Raw genomic sequence first — 20,723 nt, 5'->3', positions numbered from 1 at the left:
AAGAGGCCCAGAGGGCCTGTATCGCTCACCTGGTTTGTAATGCCAAGTAATGTTCTGAATACAGGTTCATTGTTTCTTTTATTGCAGGAATTTTAATATTAACCTCTAAATCCCCTATTGGGCCCCACCCCTCCTGCCCCCAGGGGGTCAGAGCCAAAATTTATACAAGTTCTGTTCCCCTTCCCCCAAGGATGTTTATGGTCAAATTTGGTCACAATCCAAGCAAAACTCTAGGACAAGTAGTGATTTATAGGATTTACCTCTATTTCCCCTATTGGGCCCCGCCCCTCCTGCCCCCGGGGGATCAGAGCCAAAATTTATTCAAGTTCTGTTCCCCTTCCCCCAAGGATGTTTGTGGCCAAATTTGGTTACAATCCATGCAAAACTCTAGGACAAGTAGCGATTTATAGAATTTATCTCTATTTCCCTATTGGGCCCCACCCCTCCAGCCCCCGGGGGGCCAGAGCCAAAATTTATACAAGTTCTGTTCCCCTTCCCCCACCGATGTTTGTGGTTAATTTTGGTTACAATCCATGCAGAACTCTAGGACTAGTAGCGATTTAAAGGATTTACCTCTATTTCCCCTATTGGGCCCCGCCCCTCCTGCCCCCAGGGGGTCAGAGCCAAAATTTATACAAGTTCTGTTTGCCCTCCCCCAAGGATGTTTGTGGCCAAATTTGGTTACAATCCATGTAGAACTCTATGACTAGTAGCGATATAAAGGATTTACCTCTATTTCCACTATTGGGCCCCGCCCCTCCTGCCCCAGGGGGGTCAGAGCCAAAATTTATACAAGTTCTGTTCGCCCTCCCCCAAGGATGATTGTGGCCAAATTTGGTTACAATCAATGCAGAACTCTATGACTAGTAGCGATTTAAAGGAAATGTTGACGGACGGACGGACGACGGACGACGGACGCTGCGCCATGACATAAGCTCACCGGCCCTTTGGGCCAGGTGAGCTAATAAAAATGTTATTGAGCAGAAACCCAAGAAATTATCTGTTTTGACGATTTTAAGTCCTGTAACTCTTGCAATTAAAATATTAACAAATTTTGACATTTCGAGATCTCATTGATATAAACCAAATTGGTGAAATCAGACAATAAATTTTAAAGATGTTTTCTAACTAACACAAAAATGTATATAAAATAATTTATTCTGCTTTGGTGCTTGCGCAATCAGTACTTCATTCTATATAGTAAATAGTGTCACAAAATTTTTTCAGGATGCAATTAATTATTATTAATATTTTTATCTTGAAGTAAAATAAGAAGCTAAAATTTTTCAAGGGCGGTTATGGTGTAAACTAAGTAACTTTTGTAAATGAAAAAAACTTAATTGTCTGCTCCTGATTTTGATAGCGAAAAAATAGCACTTGTCAGCAGTGGAGCGTCTTTAAAGTTATCGCACTGAAACCTTTTCTCGGATGCTGACAACATAGTGATACCTATATGCATTAATTGTGTTGTTCTTACATTGCAGGCGACAACAAATGAAGTCACTTTATATGGGACATACATTCTTATGATTTCTCATTATTTTATTAATATAAATGTATTTCTACCTGCAGTTTTTTTTACAGTGTTTTGAAACTATAGTTTTATTCATCACTCATCTTTGTTTTCCCAGTCACAAACAAATATATATGTGTAGCAATTGAATTAACAATGAATTTGTTTTGTATGACTGAGTATATGGCTCTATGTACCAAATACTACCACATATATATCTAGTTATCATTGGCTCAACATACCAAATACTACCACATATATATCTAGTTATCATTGGCTCAACATACCAAATTTTACCACATATATATATATATCTAGTTATCATTGGCTCAACATACCAAATACTACCACATATATATCTAGTTATCATTGGCTCAACATACCAAATACTACCACATATATATATCTAGTTATCATTGGCTCAACGTACCAAATACTACCACATATATATATCTAGTTATCATTGGCTCAACATACCAAATACTACCACTTATATATCTAGTTATCATTGGCTCTATGTACCAAATACTACCACATATATATCTAGTTATCATTGGCTCAACATACCAAATATATATCTAGTTATCATTGGCTCAACATACCAAATACTACCACATATACATATCTAGTTATCATTGGCTCAACAAACCAAATACTACCACATATATATCTAGTTATCATTGGCTCAACATACCAAATACTACCATATATACATCTAGTTATCATTGGCTCAACAAACCAAATACTACCACATATATATCTAGTTATCATTGGCTCAACATACCAAATACTACCACATATACATATCTAGTTATCATTGGCTCAACATACCAAATACTACCATATATATATATATCTAGTTATTATTGGCTCAACATACCTATAATACTACTGTATATATATCTAGTTATCATTGGCTATATAGCTGGTGATTATTGGCTCAAATCCATGACATCGTAATAAAAACTGAATATATACACAATATAGCGTAACAAACTCTGGCTTATATACACAACTGAATATTCAAAAAACACATATGAATAAATTTTTCAGATTTTACGACTAAATAAATGTTTTGACGTCAATAAAATAAGAAGATTAGCTGTTCAGTAAAAACGTGTATATGGCTTCACGCTGTAAAGTTAAATACCTATAAATTTTGGACCTGAACCTCTACGTCCACAGGGTGTTTCCAAACATTATAGTTGAATATATACCTGTACATAGACATTTATTCATTGGAAACCAATTTCAGTAATTATACACAACAAATCTTCATGACGATTAAGCACTGCACATCTAGTGCTAGTACCGTATAGATATTCAGATAAACAATCCCAAAATATCATTTTCTAATAGTGATCAGTATAAATGTGTTCTATAATCACTTTCAAATCCAGCGTTTATCTTTATATGAACTTAATAATCACATCAGTTGCCCCTGTATATACCCATATACATATGGCACACTATAAAGCAATTGTATCTGAATATAGAGGATGCATGAATATATAATGCATGAAAACATTTTTATGATATACATATATTAAATCTCAAATCGAGAGCTATAAAAAATATGCATATATATAACTAAAATAATTGAAATGTACTGTATACTTTATATGCAGCAATTGACCTATACTACTGTAAATAGCTCAGCTGACATATCACACCTCTATCCCCAGTTACACACTAACAGGTGTATAACTATCATAAGGTAGGTACCACTATATCTCACCTTGTCAGTGTAGAATTCATTCATACCCGTAAACGAACTTATATAAACTCAAACTGCATGAGTTGATTAAGTGGGAATAGAGCCATTCACCCAAGTAAATGATGAAGTGATAGCTAAACTAGTAGTGTCACACACCAACCAGCCTCAGGTAACACAAACAACACCCCATAGGGGGTCAAACTCAATTAACATGTCAACAGCCTCACACCTGAGTGGCCCAACCCCAGGGGGAAGCTGTAAGTTACCAAGATAGGAGTGGTCAATGGTCTATAAATTTAGCTAGGGTCATTAAGGAGGCCACTGTCCATGCCTTGGTCAGACTGACCTCACTGTCCAGAACTGGGTCATATTGACTTCACTGTCCAGAACTGGGTCAGCTCAGACCAGAAATTTAAATACCAATGGCAGTGGTTAGACAAAGACTGAGCAACTCAGAGAATTTTGAAGTTGTTTTAACAATAGTTCATCATGTGTTATAGACAACTATTACTTACTTGATTTCTTTGATCTCTGGAAATGGTCTAATGTGGCTAAATTACATTTTATATACACAAACTCTAGGTCCTACGATTAATTTCAAAAGAAATCCCTTATAATATAACAATTTAAATGAAATGACTTGATACAATTAATGATCCTCATATTAATTAATAATAAAAGTCTCTTAATCAATTCTGATGTTTCTTCAGCCAGACTGTATGTAATGTCAACTAGCTAGTGTACATATAAGGACAGTTGATCACAGACACATGATCATGATGTAGCTACAAATTCAAAATCTACATCAATCAAGCAATCTAAATATTATACAAATATTTTGTTTTGGTTCCAATACATTTTTTAGTTTTATCAAATATTTTCTTCACACCGTGAGATGTATACTGTATTCTAGTTTGATGCATTACAGCTTTATAAAACTGTTGGAATGACAAATCTTTACCATTGCTATAAGCCTTACAATATAGTCTATTGTACTGTATGGAAATGCAGCAGGGTGGCACTACCGTGTGTATTTAATAAATGATTACTGATATCGATGTCAACCTCCAGGAACTGGACATGCTGGACACATGCCATATTGATTTCTCTCTACAAGTGACTGTTAATTACCAAAGAAGATGAAGTAGTGGACCATAATTATATAATGAACCCAAAGGCTTATATAAGACAAAACACCTCATTACCGTCACATTACGCTTCAGCCTTCCAAGTGGATGAGGAATTTTCTTATTCTAGGAAATATTGGACATAAAAATGGAAAAGATAACTAATATGTCAACATTATTATAAAGATACATAAGTGTCAAGTAGTAAAGAAGATGTTGGTGTCAATGTTGATAGCCTCTACGTAAGACTATACATTCCTTGTTTTATGTATTAATACTGTATTCCATCCAATAAGCGCCCATGTTCCTATAAGCGCCCTCCCCCTTTTTGAGGCCTCAATTTCAATTGTCCACGCATAAATAAAGACTAAAACTACAAAATACTGTCTAGATTTGCAATAATTTTGTCGATTAGCACCTTTTCATTTTTTTCTAATTTTTTAAATGCCCTGGGCGCTTATTGGGTTGAATACGGTATACAGAGCTGCATTTATTTTCTATATCTAACTAAGTAAATATACATGTATGTAAAACCTTTTAACTATGACAAAGAAGGTAACAGTGTCCATATGTAAAATGTAAATTTCACCGTTGTTTTTAAAACCCATATAATAATGATATACAGTCTATAAGTACATATACACATGATGATAACGAAAACAAACAGAAATTTAATCTATAATATGGCAACAGATGGTACAATGTGTTGATAAATGACCAGAAAATTTTAACTACAACAGATGGTACAATGTGTTGATAAATGACCAGAAAATTTTAACTACATACACTGTACAAACATATGTAATCACCGTTCATATCAACGGTTTTTGTTTCAATACTGAATTGACTCATGGACCATGCAATAACAATGTTGATATCAGAAAGGATATTATAACGGTAGTTGATTTTTACCTTTCATTAAATGATGAAAACGTGATGTGGATGAATTCAGTTTTAAATAAATTGTTTTAAGTCATTATCAAGTGTTATTAAAGATTATTAGTTTAAACTTTAATAGAGTTAACTTATGGTTAAAACTGACAAGAGTATAATGACCATTTAGTGCCTACACTACAACAGATTTCAATAACTTATTAAAGCCTAGTCTTTTTTAATGAAAAGCAAAAAAAAAAACAAAGCCTTAAATTTACTTTAATACATATTTGAAAGATGAGGATTTTAACAGATTAATTTGAAATAGCAATAGAAGACCAGCTAGACATTGAGTAGATCCTGGAGATTACCGGGTATGTTTCTGACCAGCTCAAAAATCAGACTTCACTCTTTGGTTTGAAAGCATATGTCTTAGTTATTATGCAGTCTATTAGTCATATGTTAATTTTGACTTTTTAGATTTCTGAGAAATTGTTTGACTTCTGAAACTGCTAAAGAGAATTAAAAAGGTTTGGAAGATCACTCGAGCAACGCTTATAACTTACTGAAGGTATACACTGCAGTATGTCATGTAGTTGTTGATGGTACATGTTTGCAATTGGAGAAACAACTTGCTTACAAATGAGTGTACATGTACCATGAGCTAGTCCAGGTTCTATGATGATAACAATCCAATTCACCCCAGCGTATAGCCAGGTCTGACCTTCCTGTAGACAAAACATCCTAACTAATATCATACAGTAATAAGTTCCAGCCAGAATACACAACATCTTCTACTCACAAGTACATATGGATTCCACTTTATAAATTACATCATTGTCTTATCTGATTTATTGTTTTGTAGAGTTAATTTCCCCTTTTTCTTTCTCCATTGACAAAGCTAGAGTTACATCCCTTTTTTACTTCAGTAATACCAGATTTAAATCTTGATTAGAGTGAGCTCCCTTTGTTTAACAACATCAGAAGAAGTGGTAAATAAAATGTAATTTAGAATTAACAATAGAGATTGTTTTCAGGATGTAATGAAGGACAATAAAGGCAGAACTAAATGTAACAGAATGTGGAAGTACCATACTTAATGTAACACCATGTTATTGTTAAGTTGTAAGTTATCAAATTAAAATGGTCCTTAACCGACAGGAAACCATTGATACACCAACTCTAATACTAAAGGTACAGACACTGTAAGTCTGATCTGGATCAGCAGCTTCTACAGAACCAATCAAAGTCAATCATAATACAACTTCTATCAGAAATATTCCTGGCAGAACCATACCATCACATCAATCATGTATGTATGCACCGCCATCAGGCTTCTGTTCTACAAACCCTGCACTTATAACTATACCAGCCAAAATAACTGATTTACCAGGCAGGGAATAGTACAACCAATTCAATCTGGTGTGCACTTTACTTTAACTAGCTGAACATGTAGAGAAGAACAAAAGATAACTCAAAGATGAAAATCAAAAATCTTGAAAAGTCTGATTTACATTTTTTGTTGAAAACTACATGGAATTACATGTACCAGGTAGCTTTGTGAAAGACAAAAAGGCTGAAATCAGCCAATCGCTGAAGATTTTCATCCCTGGTAACTAAATCTTTCACCTTCATATACATTATGTATTTATCAGTATAATGCATACATAGCACCGATCAGTATTTATAAATATTGACTATTCTATAAGTTTATTAGTTTATATTTGACAAAATATTTACTGCTAGTTCACAGGCAAAATTTCTTCATGTGAAATTCATGTGCACTTCTTATTCATGTGAATTTCACATGAATATTTTCTGAACATGAAATTCATGTGAAAATTTGAACGTGAAAATAATTTTTTGCCCTAATTTATATGAAATTTTTAAGTCTATAAAAATCTATATTTGCCCTGATGGTTGATGTGAAATTTTTAAGTCTATATAAAATAATGTTTGTAAATTTATATTACCCAGATAGTTATTCAACATTTGCAAACACTAAATATTCTCTAAACAAAGTAATTATTCTCTAATTCACATTTGGTTAAGTCTTCAACATTCAATTTCACAGGAGAGAGTTTCTAAAGACAATATATTATACAACAGTCAACAATTGATATTGACATTCTTTACCCTAAAATCATGACTTTTTTTCAAATCACTAACTACAAGGATGAACAAAACAAAGTAAATTTCACGTAGAACAATCTAACACATTCATGGCTTCCCTGCTTATTGACCATAAACTATATGGCACATGACACAAAGTTGATAACTTTCACAATAAACACAGTTTCTGATGTAGTTTAATAGAACTAATTAATATTATAGCGACTAATGACTGAAGGGATCATCCAGACAATGTGAATTGCTATATTGTTCCTATTGTTTATCAATAATGTGTTCATGTTTTATGAACATTTGTAACTGTCCAAAACACTTTTTTTTTTTTTTTTTTCTTTTCTTTACTGTTAATTTTATGTGTGTTTAATAAAGGGGCAGATTTTCTTCAAAAATTTGACAATAAATATAATGACTACTGTTGGAATTGCTTTTTTGTACCCTATTTGTTACTTCTTTGTCCCATATTGATCACTTCAAGGAATTCGTTATCCTAGACATATGTTTGTATGCTAGTTATAAAGGATCCATGTAGTGTTATCTGGAAAACAACCGTTGATATTAGGTACATAAACTATCCTTGCATTTAAATATTAATAATATCATGATGTAATAACAATTAAAAGTTTCCAAGATATAAATTCATTCATCTGGTCATATCATACAGCTTTATAATTACATTATCAACAGTTGAAAACACTATGCATATTCAATTTGAAAATTTGTTTTAAGGGTTTAACAGCCAGGGTCATGTAAGGACGTGCCAGGTTTGTTTTTGGAGGAAAGCCAGAGTACCCGGAGATATATACCAGGCAACTGCCTGACGTGGGATTCAAACTCGCGACCCAGAGGTGGACTTGTGGTAATATGACGAGATGACGAGACATCTTAACAACTCGGCCACCTTGGCTTTTAACACATATATAAACATTGGTTACCCAGTTTCACCAGTTGAGAAATTGATTACTTAAGCCAAGAGCAGATCAAACTGGGAGACCGTCAGATGTCTCAATCCATGTATTCAAGTTCAAATTAGATAACACTTTTAATTAAAACCTCTAACTTGAACCTAAGAAAACTTAGCTCCATGCATCCACTGATTACTCTATAAATGTAAACAATACAGGAAATACACCTTTATTTTGTAGGTCATTTTATACATATATGTATACCAAACAACTTGTTTTACAACCAATTATTTAACTAAGTTTATCAATAAAATATGAATACTTAAAGCTTAATAGATATATATAGCTTATATATGGGAAACAGGTAAGTTCTATCGGTGTGTACATATGTTTGAGAGCTATATATATAGCTAGCTAGCATACTCTGTACAGGACTCACAATTCTTTCAAACGTTTCCTTATCTAATTATCAATAAAGTATCCTACCATTATAAGTTTGCAATAAACACAAATTTACAAAATGGATCAATAAATATGGAAATTTATGAGAATGAATAAATCTAAATTTACGGAAGTAGCCGGCCCCATACATGCACAAGAAATATAATGATGTATTGTGATCAACTGGTTAAAATTTATAATCTAAATGTTATCAATGATTACAAGTTTTTCATGTTCTTTTGAAAAGTTTTCCTATACTAGACCTATCGAAACAGATACCTAGGTCTAGTACAGACTAACACTTTTATAAACAATACTTTTGTTACCATGAAAATAAAAAAGGGTTTATGCAGAGATTACTAAGCTCAGAAAAAAGACAAAGATAATATTGAACTTAATCTCATGTGTTTCCATGTTTTTCTATGTTCTGTTTCCATTCCACTTTTAGTATGAACTGTCACTCCAATTGGATCACCTGTCTCATCATTTTCTCTGATACTAAAAAAGTGGGCGAGGTGTTCCGATTGCTGTCACTCCTCATTCCGCATTTTAATATGTTCCATGTTCCGTCAATTAGCATATGCATTGTCTGATATTTATTGTTACACAATGGTGTTCTAAGTAAGAAATATAAAAGTAATGTCTCTAACACAGTATACTACTACATATACAGATACTGTATATTTGTTCCATCTGTAAATGGAACCAGATTTCATTAAAAATGCTTGATTAATTTCTAGAAAATCCTGATTCAGAATACTTTTACCACAAATGCTAGCTTGTTTACACTGAAATCTGGGATGGATGCAACCGCTGTGTGACCATGATTTATCAGGAAGATGGCATCAAATCTGGGCAGATTCATGTCTGTTTCCATAATCCGGTTTAATATTACTTCAACACGCAATGCTTGTAACACACGGATCAACCATCTGATTCAAGCGTTCTTTCTACAACATGACTATCCTGCAAGATGGTGTGAATTGCTTATGAAATTGACTGCTACGCCTCATATATAAGCAATATACTATTGCTCCCAATACTAAAGGAATAAATCTGGGTTTTTTTTACTCATTTTAGTGGCAAACATTATTAGATCGTTTAAAAAAATAATTGCACAGCTTTTGATGCATCCTAATTATAAAGTGAATTCCCTCTTTTAATGTGTAGTTATTTAATATTTATTAACTTTTTCTGATGAATATAACCCTAAAGTCAATGACGTAACATTAACTCACAAATGTATCAGAAATAAATGGAGAAAACTAACAAAAATCAAGATAAAGTTTGAAAGGTCACAGATTAAAACTACATGAAGAAGTTTATAAATGTGTATATTGTACAGTGCACAGTATCGTTGTATCAATCACTGTATATACAACGTTATCTGCCATATTTCAACAACAGGATAAAATTCTCCTTCACACTCTATTCTTGTTGACATTTATTCAGATTATAAGATAAATTATTCCAGCAATTCATTACTCCACTTGAAATTCCAAGAGTTTTTTTTTTTTTTTTTTTCGCTATAAAATGTTTTCAGCATAAATATTGTGAGCAACAAATCAAATGTGAAAAATAAATTTCAATTAGACTGATGAGTGAATGTTAAACCACTACAGACAGAGCATGTATATATATATATATATGCATACCAACAAAATATAGCTGTCTACTTATCCAATGCATGTGTACTATTTGTGGTAAACACATACGTTAGAACTTTATCATGTGTATACCAGTATGTGACAGGACAACCAGATACACCACAAAAGCTCTATTCTATCAATTTGTCAATAGATGTTGAGCAATTGTATTAGTGTACTGTGTGTATACTTAAAACCAGTCGAGCATGAAAATGTAAACTTCTTCAAACAATCGACATTTGGCCAACTAAAGGGCCTTTTGTTGTCACTGCACAATACACAGGACCAATGTCTACTCATTAGTAAGATACTCTTTGTTCGATAATTCAACTTGATAGGTTTAGAGGATATACCTTTTGGCTGATAACAGAAATAAATGAACTGTGACGATCTTTTTGATGAAATGTCTTGTACCTACCTGTGATTTTGGTATCAAAGCTGGTAATGACGTACGTCTAGCAGATCTATGAGCGGAAAACGCATGTGCACTTGAAGAACTTGACCGCCGTCTCTTTATGACCGATATTTTTCCATCGTGCGTCATGAAATTATTAATTGGAGGTTTTAAAATTGTTTCCATATATTTTGATATGATGATTCCAACAAGACCACAAATGTAGGCCAAATATGGTCTGAGACTTTGAGGCAAATCGCCTAAAGATGAACAGGCCAGAAATCTGGTAAAGCTTACTAATGTTATGACCATGGAACTGTGTATAGTTTCCAGAGAAGAGAATACACTAGCTGTACACACAGAAAATAGCACAATAAAAACTACGAGGGGTTGTGTTGTTGGACTAGACGGGGGTACCTCTTCGCCCCCGCCAGAGCTCTGTGGGGGCGAACTCCCCGTGCCCCCAAACCAGTTGCTGATGAGAATTTGAGCTATGGTCTCTCCAACGAAACAAGATGAAAATAGAAAATAAACACTCGTCGTGTTCCAACTTTGTCTTAAATAAAGTGACAGCCAGTAAAAACAACACATTATTGTAAACATTGGTACCAGCACCCCACATAGTCGTTGAAAATACGAACCGAGATCACATTTCACAAGTTGATACAATAACACACTGCCAAGAAGAACGACTATTCCATATGCTGCCCCGACTTGCTGGGTCGAGAAATTGTGTATACCGAACCAATTTAACACAAGATTGAAATGCCCTTGTTCCAGCGGCTTAACAAGTATCTGTATGTATCCGTTGTTGTCCGGTTCATCGTCGTCTTTCTGTGAATCGTTCTTAGAACCCCTTCTACTGGACATCGACGAACGATGGAGAGCCATTTTCGTCTCTCAGTCTACCACATTATAGGAATTATGGGTAATAATTCAAGACAGGCCCCCTAGCGGCAAAGGTCATCAAAACACGGAAGTAGTAGTATCGAGGTACTTTCACTATCGTAAAGTTACTGATGCACTATGTAAACATTAGCAGATGTCATATTTTTTGGTGTTAATTTAAGATCGAAGTACCGATCACCACTTCACGCGTCCGCAGTCTTCTCGGCAATGGCTATCGGTGGATTTGCCGACAAGTGCACATCGTGAAAGACGTCTATCACCAGAGAGGGGATCTGGAAAATCAATACAATATACGGTCTGAAGTCGGTTACTTACATTGTGAAAATGTGTGTTTGAACACATGTGAACATAATACACGTTACTTGTTAACGTGTTCGTCGTTGTTTGCCCAAACTTTCTCTACTTAATGCCACATTACATGGCAGAATGTCAGTAATTACACACATTCTTTTCGTGTTTGTGCCTAGCCAACTGAAACTTCGTTTTTGCCAACTGTTTTGTAGATGCACGTAGAAATATGATTATGACAAATGTTTACTTTCTCTAATGTAACTTACTGCATTTATTGATTATGTTATAAGAGATAAACTAACTGCACGCAAATTAGCTTTATGTCTTCTTATTATTTTACAATTTCACCATTCAGCATTAAAGGTTATATTGTTATGCAAATAATAATAATAAACTTTAATTATCGAGGACTGATTAGATGTTAACAAAGGTATTATCTACCACATGACCCTCCTGTTACCATAACACAATTCATTTGTTAGTTAAAGACAGCAGACAAATTTTGTAAATTTATAAACAATCACAAAAAATAACACAGACTATACTTAGTATGACTGCTAATTTTCATCCATTAAAAAGGAACAGAAGAAGAAGTATTTTTCTTCAATAAAAATGTATTACTTAACACTATAACATGGACAAGTTGGGGCTTAATTTGATTCAGAATAGAAATATTGAAATCAATTAACTGCGCTCCGAAAAAATCCACGGCACCTATATGGAATGAGATAGTGATAGGGCATACAATAAAAGCAAACCAAACTATTTTATATGTATTTATATACGCGATTAAACATTTATTATTGTATAAATTATAATTATTGTTTATATATAATGCTCTGTCGGCGGTAGATGCATCTTTAAAACTTTCATGGGCGAAAAAAAACCCATCCAAAATATATTTTTTTTATCGTGGTACTCGTTTCTTCTCAGAAATCACACGAATTTAAAACCATCAGATCACGAATCAATGCCAGTATAAAGCACAGAATATATGATGTAAAAGGCCTTCTTCATAAACCAGATTATAAGATAAGATAAGATTAATTCTGGTTCCCATGTCCTCTATACCAGACTGGTATAGATACATATTACATAAGTAAAATACATTAATGATTTTAACACCTACAAAATCATGGTTTTCTATGATATTGTTGCTTCGTAATTGAAAAACAGTTCCTGATTTTTCCAATGATTATCTAACTTATTATTTTCGACGGTAATTTCGGTAACAAAAATGACTAATGATTTTAATTCAAATCTCTCTCGCTAGATTTTATAAATCAACGTCAACAATCCGTTTTGATATTTTTATTGATTGTATCAAATTGTATAAATATAATTAGAAATCAAGAAACCAAGTTATCGTAGGACGGTTTTTCAGGCGTTTTGCATGGTACTTTGAATATTTCAGACGCATTGTCGACACACTAAATCTCTATACCACGATTCTATTGTTATTATACATCAACGTAGCACTTCACATGACACTGAATTTGTTACACGATTGTCCCTTTTTGTTCTGATATATATTTCTTAGCATCTATGCCACGTGGGTTTAGATTTATCACCATTTTATAGGAGATGTTTTATAGGCGACTTTAACGGAGTTAGCTTTAATGAAGGGCCGCGTTATTATTTCTGTAAGTAATGTCGTAGCGTGCGTAATTGTACAACATGTAAAACTTAACCTTATTCTATTACTGGCTATCGGGAGATTTAAGGCATCTTCCGTCAACTATAAATAAAGACAGCAGTATTTCATTTGAATTTAATGAAAATGACGTATACGTTTCCTAGGAAACCAATTATCTTAACTATATCCGACGTCATGTATACGCTTTAACTATATAAAGTTCCAATTTAAAATCAGGAACCTACATTTTAATTACAAATTAAATTAGATAATAGCTTGTCTAGATGTTGGATATGCGATGACGAGCAATAGTATATTGATTTGTTATGTTTTCATCCTAGAAAATAAATGTTAAATGCTCTGTCTGTCAAACAATGTTTTTCATAAATAGATCTTATTTGTAGAATCCTTTAGTTTACATCCATCGTATGTGAGATGCCGGCCGTTACTATCGAATTTATCACCTGATGATGTGAGCTGCAAATCAAAATTGAATATCTCCTTTAATATATACAGGATTCTTCGAAGTCTATAAATAAGCGGAGAAAACCTGAATCTACGTAAAATACAAAGGATACGTTACCGTTGTTACCTTTGTCGTGACACCAGGGTCAGAACTTTATATAATTAGCTATTCACTACTGGCGGCGCGTTTTGAACGTCTTGACAAATTTCTGGATATCACTCTCTATTTAAACGACCATTTCTGTATATTAGGTTTTGCTGGAGGACACGCGGGATTATTGGTATATGGGTACTAAAGGAATGGGCAAGTTATGGACACTGTTGAATCAAATTTACGTAAAATTAATGATGGCTGGTATATTCGTGATGCACATGTAATACATAAAAACAATCGATATCATCATCTTGGGTTATTCTAAACTTTCACACTACATCACATCACATTAGTCTACAGGATTAGATAAACAATGCATTTTATTGACGTCGTAGGGTAAACATGGTATAGTGCAGCCATTTCCTTATTATACTCGTATATCTCTGTCTGACGTGAACATATAATTGAACCGGACACTTTTATTAATTAGCCTACTGGGCCACACTATGAGATCATTTAACATCCCGCCCCCTACTTCCCAAGGTATGTAGAACTGTTTCTCTCTCGCCCTTTTGTAGTTTTGTTGCACGCGGGTTATTACCGGAGTCTGGCCTTAGCGTACCCAGCTGGGAACTTCGGTCTGCTTTACTAAATCGTCAGATTCGTTTTCAATATGGTCCCAATTATTGTTTACGAAAGTGAACGAAACTTTGCAGAGATGTTTGGAGTTGTCAAAATAATTCAGTCGAACTTTTCAAGAAGATATCCATATTAATGATAATATAAGTCATTAGTGTATATATGTTGTGATATGGACATACATCGAACCAGTATCAATAATTTGTCAAGCTCACAGAAATCTGAGAATCACTTACAGTTTATATCAATATGGACCCTCCAGGGTGCCCATAGACTATTTTGAGACGTTTCCAGGGGTCTATATCAAGAATCGGTAAAATAATATTCTACATTGTACTATACACCAAAGTAGAATATAACTTTACCGATTTGTCTTCTTCTAGACCTCTAAAACATCAAGAAATAGTCTATAGACACTCTGGTAGGTCCATTTTTATATAAAAAGTAACTAATTCTCAAATATTTTGCGGATTTCCAATTTTTTAAAGGTATTCTTCCATTATGGACAGATGGTTAAATGACAAAGACAAAAGAGTTGTGGATCCCGTACCAGGAAGCTCAAACCAGGATAATGGATGGAAGCTTCGTACAATGTAGTGTATAGCACATACTATTGTAAACAGCGTGTCTCATAAATCATTTGGCATATGGCCCTGCAGGTAGGGCGTTAGAATTGTAGGTCTGCTGCCCCTATTGCATGATCGTAAAAGGCGACTAAATTTAGGATATTATCTTTTCTCTTCTTCCTAACTGACTTTATCTTTACTATTGCCTCCCTTGGCACCGCCTCACTTTTGGCCTTGGGTTGAGCGTTCACCCCTGTGAGGAAGGCTCTGGGTTCTGTCCCCTGACCGAGACACACAGAAGTCTATACAAGTGGTAGTTTCTGCTCCTGCTTAGCGTGCTGGGAGTAGGACGACTGGTTCGCCCATTGTCAGTATAATGTGATCGGGTGGGGTGTGTTGCCTGGCGTCTTCGGTGGCATGCTTCAGTGATACAGCACTATAACAAGGGCAACAGTTCCACTATATATATATAACAAAAAGACACAAAACGAACATAACGCAGTCTCCCAAAACACGCACCTCTCACTTCAAACACGCTACACTCCGCATACATGGGAGGCCGTCCTAACATGACCCTGGCTGTTAATAGGACGTTAATTAATCAAACCAAACATATATGAGCAATGAAATGCATGTAGATATTACGGTATATAAAAGACTAGATATGGTAATGACTCCTTTTGGCCCCTTAATCTGCCAAATTTCAAATTAAGTATTTAGAAATTAAGTTGCTGCGTTTGAACTATTGAATACACCCCTGATAAAAACTTAATGATATTTTGGTTGACAGATAGTAGGTTTTTGCAATAGAACCTTGGTAACTTTGCATAAATTATGGAAATTTGAACATTTGGTCAATTTTGGCATATTTTTTGTTAGTTTTTCTTTTAAAAACAATAGAGCACAACCTAGAACAAACTTGATATTTTAAAATAGCGGATTTGGGGAAAAAAGACCCTTACCATACCTAGCAATCTACAACCTAATTTCACCATCTGGTTCCACCGTGACCATTTGACAGTCTACCACGAGTCCTCCACCTTTTGGTCACGGGTTCTTCACTGTGACCATTAGACAGTCTACCACGAGTCCTCCACCTTTTGGTCACGGGTTCTTCAATGTGACCATTTGACAGTCTACCACGAGTCCTCCACCTTTTGGTCACGGGTTCTTCACTGTGACCATTAGACAGTCCACCACTAGTCCTCCACCTTTTGGTCACGGGTTCTTCAATGTGACCATTAGACAGTCTACCACTAGTCCTCCACCTTTTGGTCACGGGTTCTTCAATGTGACCATTTGACAGTCTACCACTAGTCCTCCACCTTTTGGTCACGGGTTCTTCAATGTGACCATTAGACAGTCTACCACGAGTCCTCCACCTTTTGGTCACGGGTTCTTCAATGTGACCATTAGACAGTCTACCACGAGTCCTCCACCTTTTGGTCACGGGTTCTTCAATGTGACCATTTTACAGTCTACCACGAGTCCTCCACCTTTTGGTCACGAGTTCTTCAATGTGACCATTAGACAGTCTACCATGAGTCCTCCACCTTTTGGTCACGGGTTCTTCAATGTGACCATTTGACAGTCTACCACTAGTCCTCCACCTTTTGGTCACGGGTTCTTCACTGTGACAATTAGACAGTCTACCACGAGTCCTCCACCTTTTGGTCACGGGTTCTTCATTGTGATCATTTGACAGTCTACCACTAGTCCTCAACCCTTTGGTCACGAGTTCTTCATTGTGACCATTAGACACTCTACCACTAGTCCTCAACCCTTTGGTCACGAGTTCTTCATTGTGACCATTAGACAGTCTACCACTAGTCCTCCACCTTTTGGTCACGGGTTCTTCAATGTGACCATTAGACAGTCTACCACTAGTCCTCCACCTTTTGGTCACGGGTTCTTCACTGTGACCATTAGACAGTCTACCACGAGTCCTCCACCTTTTGGTCACGGGTTCTTCAATGTGACCATTAGACAGTCTACCACTAGTCCTCCACCTTTTGGTCACGGGTTCTTCACTGTGACCATTAGACAGTCTACCACGAGTCCTCAACCCTTTTGGTCACGAGTTCTTCACTGTGACCATTAGACAGTCTACCACGAGTCCTCCACCTTTTGGTCACGGGTTCTTCATTGTGATCATTTGACAGTCTACCACTAGTCCTCAACCCTTTGGTCACGAGTTCTTCATTGTGACCATTAGACAGTCTACCACTAGTCCTCAACCCTTTGGTCACGAGTTCTTCATTGTGACCATTAGACAGTCTACCATGAGTCCTCCACCTTTTGGTCACGGGTTCTTCAATGTGACCATTAGACAGTCTACCACTAGTCCTCCACCTTTTTGTCACGGGTTCTTCAATGTGACCATTAGACAGTCTACCACGAGTCCTCCACCTTTTGGTCACGGGTTCTTCAATGTGACCATTAGACAGTCTACCACTAGTCCTCCACCTTTTGGTCACGGGTTCTTCACTGTGACCATTAGACAGTCTACCACGAGTCCTCCACCTTTTGGTCACGAGTTCTTCAATGTGACCATTTGACAGTCCACCACTAGTCCTCAACCCTTTGGTCACGGGTTCTTCAATGTGACCATTTGACAGTCTACCACTAGTCCTCCATCTTTTGGTCACGGGTTCTTCAATGTGACCATTTGACAGTCTACCACTAGTCCTCCATCTTTTGGTCACGGGTTCTTCATTGTGACCATTTGACAGCCTACCACTAGTCCTCCATCTTTTGGTCACGGGTTCTTCAATGTGACCATTAGACAGTCTACCACTAGTCCTCCATCTTTTGGTCACGGGTTCTTCATTGTGACCATTTGACAGTCTACCACTAGTCCTCCATCTTTTGGTCACGGGTTCTTCAATGTGACCATTTGACAGTCTACCACGAGTCCTCCACCTTTTGGTCACGGGTTCTTCACTGTGACCATTAGACAGTCCACCACTAGTCCTCCACCTTTTGGTCACGGGTTCTTCAATGTGACCATTAGACAGTCTACCACTAGTCCTCCACCTTTTGGTCACGGGTTCTTCAATGTGACCATTTGACAGTCTACCACTAGTCCTCCACCTTTTGGTCACGGGTTCTTCAATGTGACCATTTGACAGTCTACCACTAGTCCTCCACCTTTTGGTCACGGGTTCTTCATTGTGACCATTTGACAGTCTACCACTAGTCCTCCATCTTTTGGTCACGGGTTCTTCATTGTGACCATTTGACAGCCTACCACTAGTCCTCCAGCTTTTGGTCACGGGTTCTTCAATGTGACCATTTGACAGTCTACCACGAGTTCTCCACCTTTTTGTCACGGGTTCTTCAATGTGACCATTTGAAGTCTACCACTAGTCCTCCACCTTTTGGTCACGGGTTCTTCACTGTGACCGTTTGACAGTTCTCCAGTTTTCACAATATTTACAATATATTCACGGTATAAATCGACAGTCCTGATTATTTACACATGTCGTAATATATTGCACTATTTTACAACAAAAAGATATTATGAAGTATTGCATGCTTTTTTTTGTGGATAATAGGATCTGTTTGAAACAAAATAATAAATGTCTTGTTTTATAGTAGCAAAACACACGAGTTCAATTTAATGTTAACGGTAACGTAGCTTACACTAAATTATGTTATAATTTCTTCTATAAACCTAATAAGAATTTGGTAGCAATATTTAAAAAAAATGCTCTATTGTCAATGAATAAGTTATCTTCCGAGTGAAACTGTTGTTACAGATTAATTTACATTATAATGACGATAAGACGCTTTAATGTTATGGTAACGTAGATTACAGAATTTGGTAACGTAAATTACACGATTTTTAAATCTTTATTTGCAGAGTTCCAATGACGAAAGCTGAAAAACAGAAGGAGTTAAGGGAACGTAAAAATCTTATCGAAGCTGTTAAGTTATGTGTACTTATAATAAATCACAGATATATCACTTTAATGTTTAAAAACGTCAAAGGGACGATTCAGTGTAATCTACGTTACTGCAATTAATACCCATGGAAAAGACAATAAAATTATGAAAAGTGAGTGAGTGATCAAATTTCACATTTTGTTTTAGTAGTATGTTATTTATAATCTCTGTGTCACCATGCTTCTTAAATCTCTGTTTAAAACAATAGTGTATGTGGTTTTAGATTGAATTGACTGGAATAATGATATGATACATTCAATGTACACGATTTGCTTTGAAAGAGCGCACATGATGACGATTGATATTTTAAATTCCGTCCATTAATATTAAAGTTTCAAATAAAAGGCAAAAATACACTGAGTGAGTTTTTATTTGATGTAGTTTTCAGTCTCAATCGCATTGACGTTGTTGTAACGTAAATTACAGTTGTGTTTCTTGTAATCATCTTTCTGTGTGTGTCAAGGACGCTTACAAATGACATAAACTAACAAATTGACGGCTTTCGTCTTTAATTAACCTAGTATGAATGTTGACGTCGCGGTAACGTAAATTACCGCTGTGTTTTTATAATCTCTCTTTCCGTGTGGGTTGAAATTTATCTTATGAAGTCTGAGTCATGAAAATTGGCAGAAAGGAACCCGAGACCATCACAAATGACGTAAACTAATAATTGACGGCTTTCGAAAATAATCAATTTTTCATAGTCCGATTTCAATGTGGTCAATTTACTGGACAATAGGTGATTTACAGTATATTTACGGTATAAATCTTTACGGTATTAATCGACAGCCCTGATTATGTACAGTATATTTACGGTATAAATCGACAGCCCTGATTATTTACAGTATATTTACGGTATAAATCGACAGTCCTGATTATTTACAGTATATTTACGGTATAAATCGACATAGATTATCAATATTCGCCCACCTCCGCCTCACCACCTATCACCTCCGGGTCATTAGTTATATTAAATGCTAAAACATGTAAATTTCCGATCACGTTCGCTGTGCCTACTGTCCCGGAGTCTACACTGCAGTAGTCGCCAACAGCCGCCATTGTTTATGTATTAGTGCAAAATCGATGGAAATGATACAGTTTTTATATTTTTCTGTGACAATGGCCTTAAAATCAATAATCCTGTCACCATATTATCGTAAAGTCGGCCGATATAGCAGATACGGCCGGATATTGTAACACCGCCATCCGGAAACCTGGGGACAATCATAAGGGTTAAAGGTCAAAGAAATAACGTCTTTGATTTTACCTGCATTTTCAGAAAAAAACCTGTGTAATTCGTAAACGTTATTACTATGATTATACAACACACACATAGAGTATCAGATTTATTTTTCACTAAGACAAAATTGCGTTACTAGCTAGATTAACGTTTTCCACGGGTACTCCGGTTTTATCGCGTAATTTCCATCCG

General features: G+C 35.6%; 2 protein-coding genes across 4 annotated transcripts in view; one reads left to right on the top strand and one right to left on the bottom strand.

The window, feature by feature from the left end:
• The window catches only part of LOC138307488 (cGMP-inhibited 3',5'-cyclic phosphodiesterase 3A-like), a 116,145-nt gene extending 104,328 nt beyond the window's left edge, over window positions 1–11,817 (bottom strand). For 2 of the 3 annotated variants that reach the window (XM_069248274.1, XM_069248282.1), the window contains exon 1: window positions 10,768–11,816. In XM_069248274.1, coding sequence (XP_069104375.1) covers window positions 10,768–11,634 — 867 coding nt within the window. In that variant the 5' untranslated portion in view covers window positions 11,635–11,816. Of the gene's footprint in view, window positions 1–10,767 lie in introns of all 3 variants that reach the window. The other variant, XM_069248266.1, reaches the window with a different exon arrangement.
• A 3,607-nt stretch (window positions 11,818–15,424) lies between these two features.
• On the top strand, window positions 15,425–17,901 carry LOC138313538 (uncharacterized). The gene is made up of 4 exons (XM_069253960.1): window positions 15,425–15,436; window positions 16,650–16,919; window positions 17,049–17,375; window positions 17,506–17,901. Exons 1-4 carry the CDS (start codon window positions 15,425–15,427, stop codon window positions 17,899–17,901), a joined length of 1,005 nt encoding a protein of 334 aa, XP_069110061.1.
• Window positions 17,902–20,723: the final 2,822 nt, after the last annotated feature.

This window comes from Argopecten irradians, chromosome 1 (genome assembly GCF_041381155.1).
Source record: "Argopecten irradians isolate NY chromosome 1, Ai_NY, whole genome shotgun sequence".
Classification (NCBI taxonomy): Eukaryota; Metazoa; Mollusca; class Bivalvia; order Pectinida; family Pectinidae; genus Argopecten; species Argopecten irradians.
Note: the sequence above shows the minus strand (reverse complement) of the source record. Positions and strands in the feature narration are given on the sequence as shown.

What these genes read in the sequence shown, in the direction of transcription:
- LOC138313538 (XM_069253960.1), top strand. An exon ending in TTGGTCACGGGTTCTTCAAT is followed by an intron (nt 16,920 to 17,048) that starts GTGACCATTTGA and finishes ATCATTTGACAG; the next exon opens with TCTACCACTAGTCCTCAACC. An exon ending in TTGGTCACGGGTTCTTCACT is followed by an intron (nt 17,376 to 17,505) that starts GTGACCATTAGA and finishes ATCATTTGACAG; the next exon opens with TCTACCACTAGTCCTCAACC.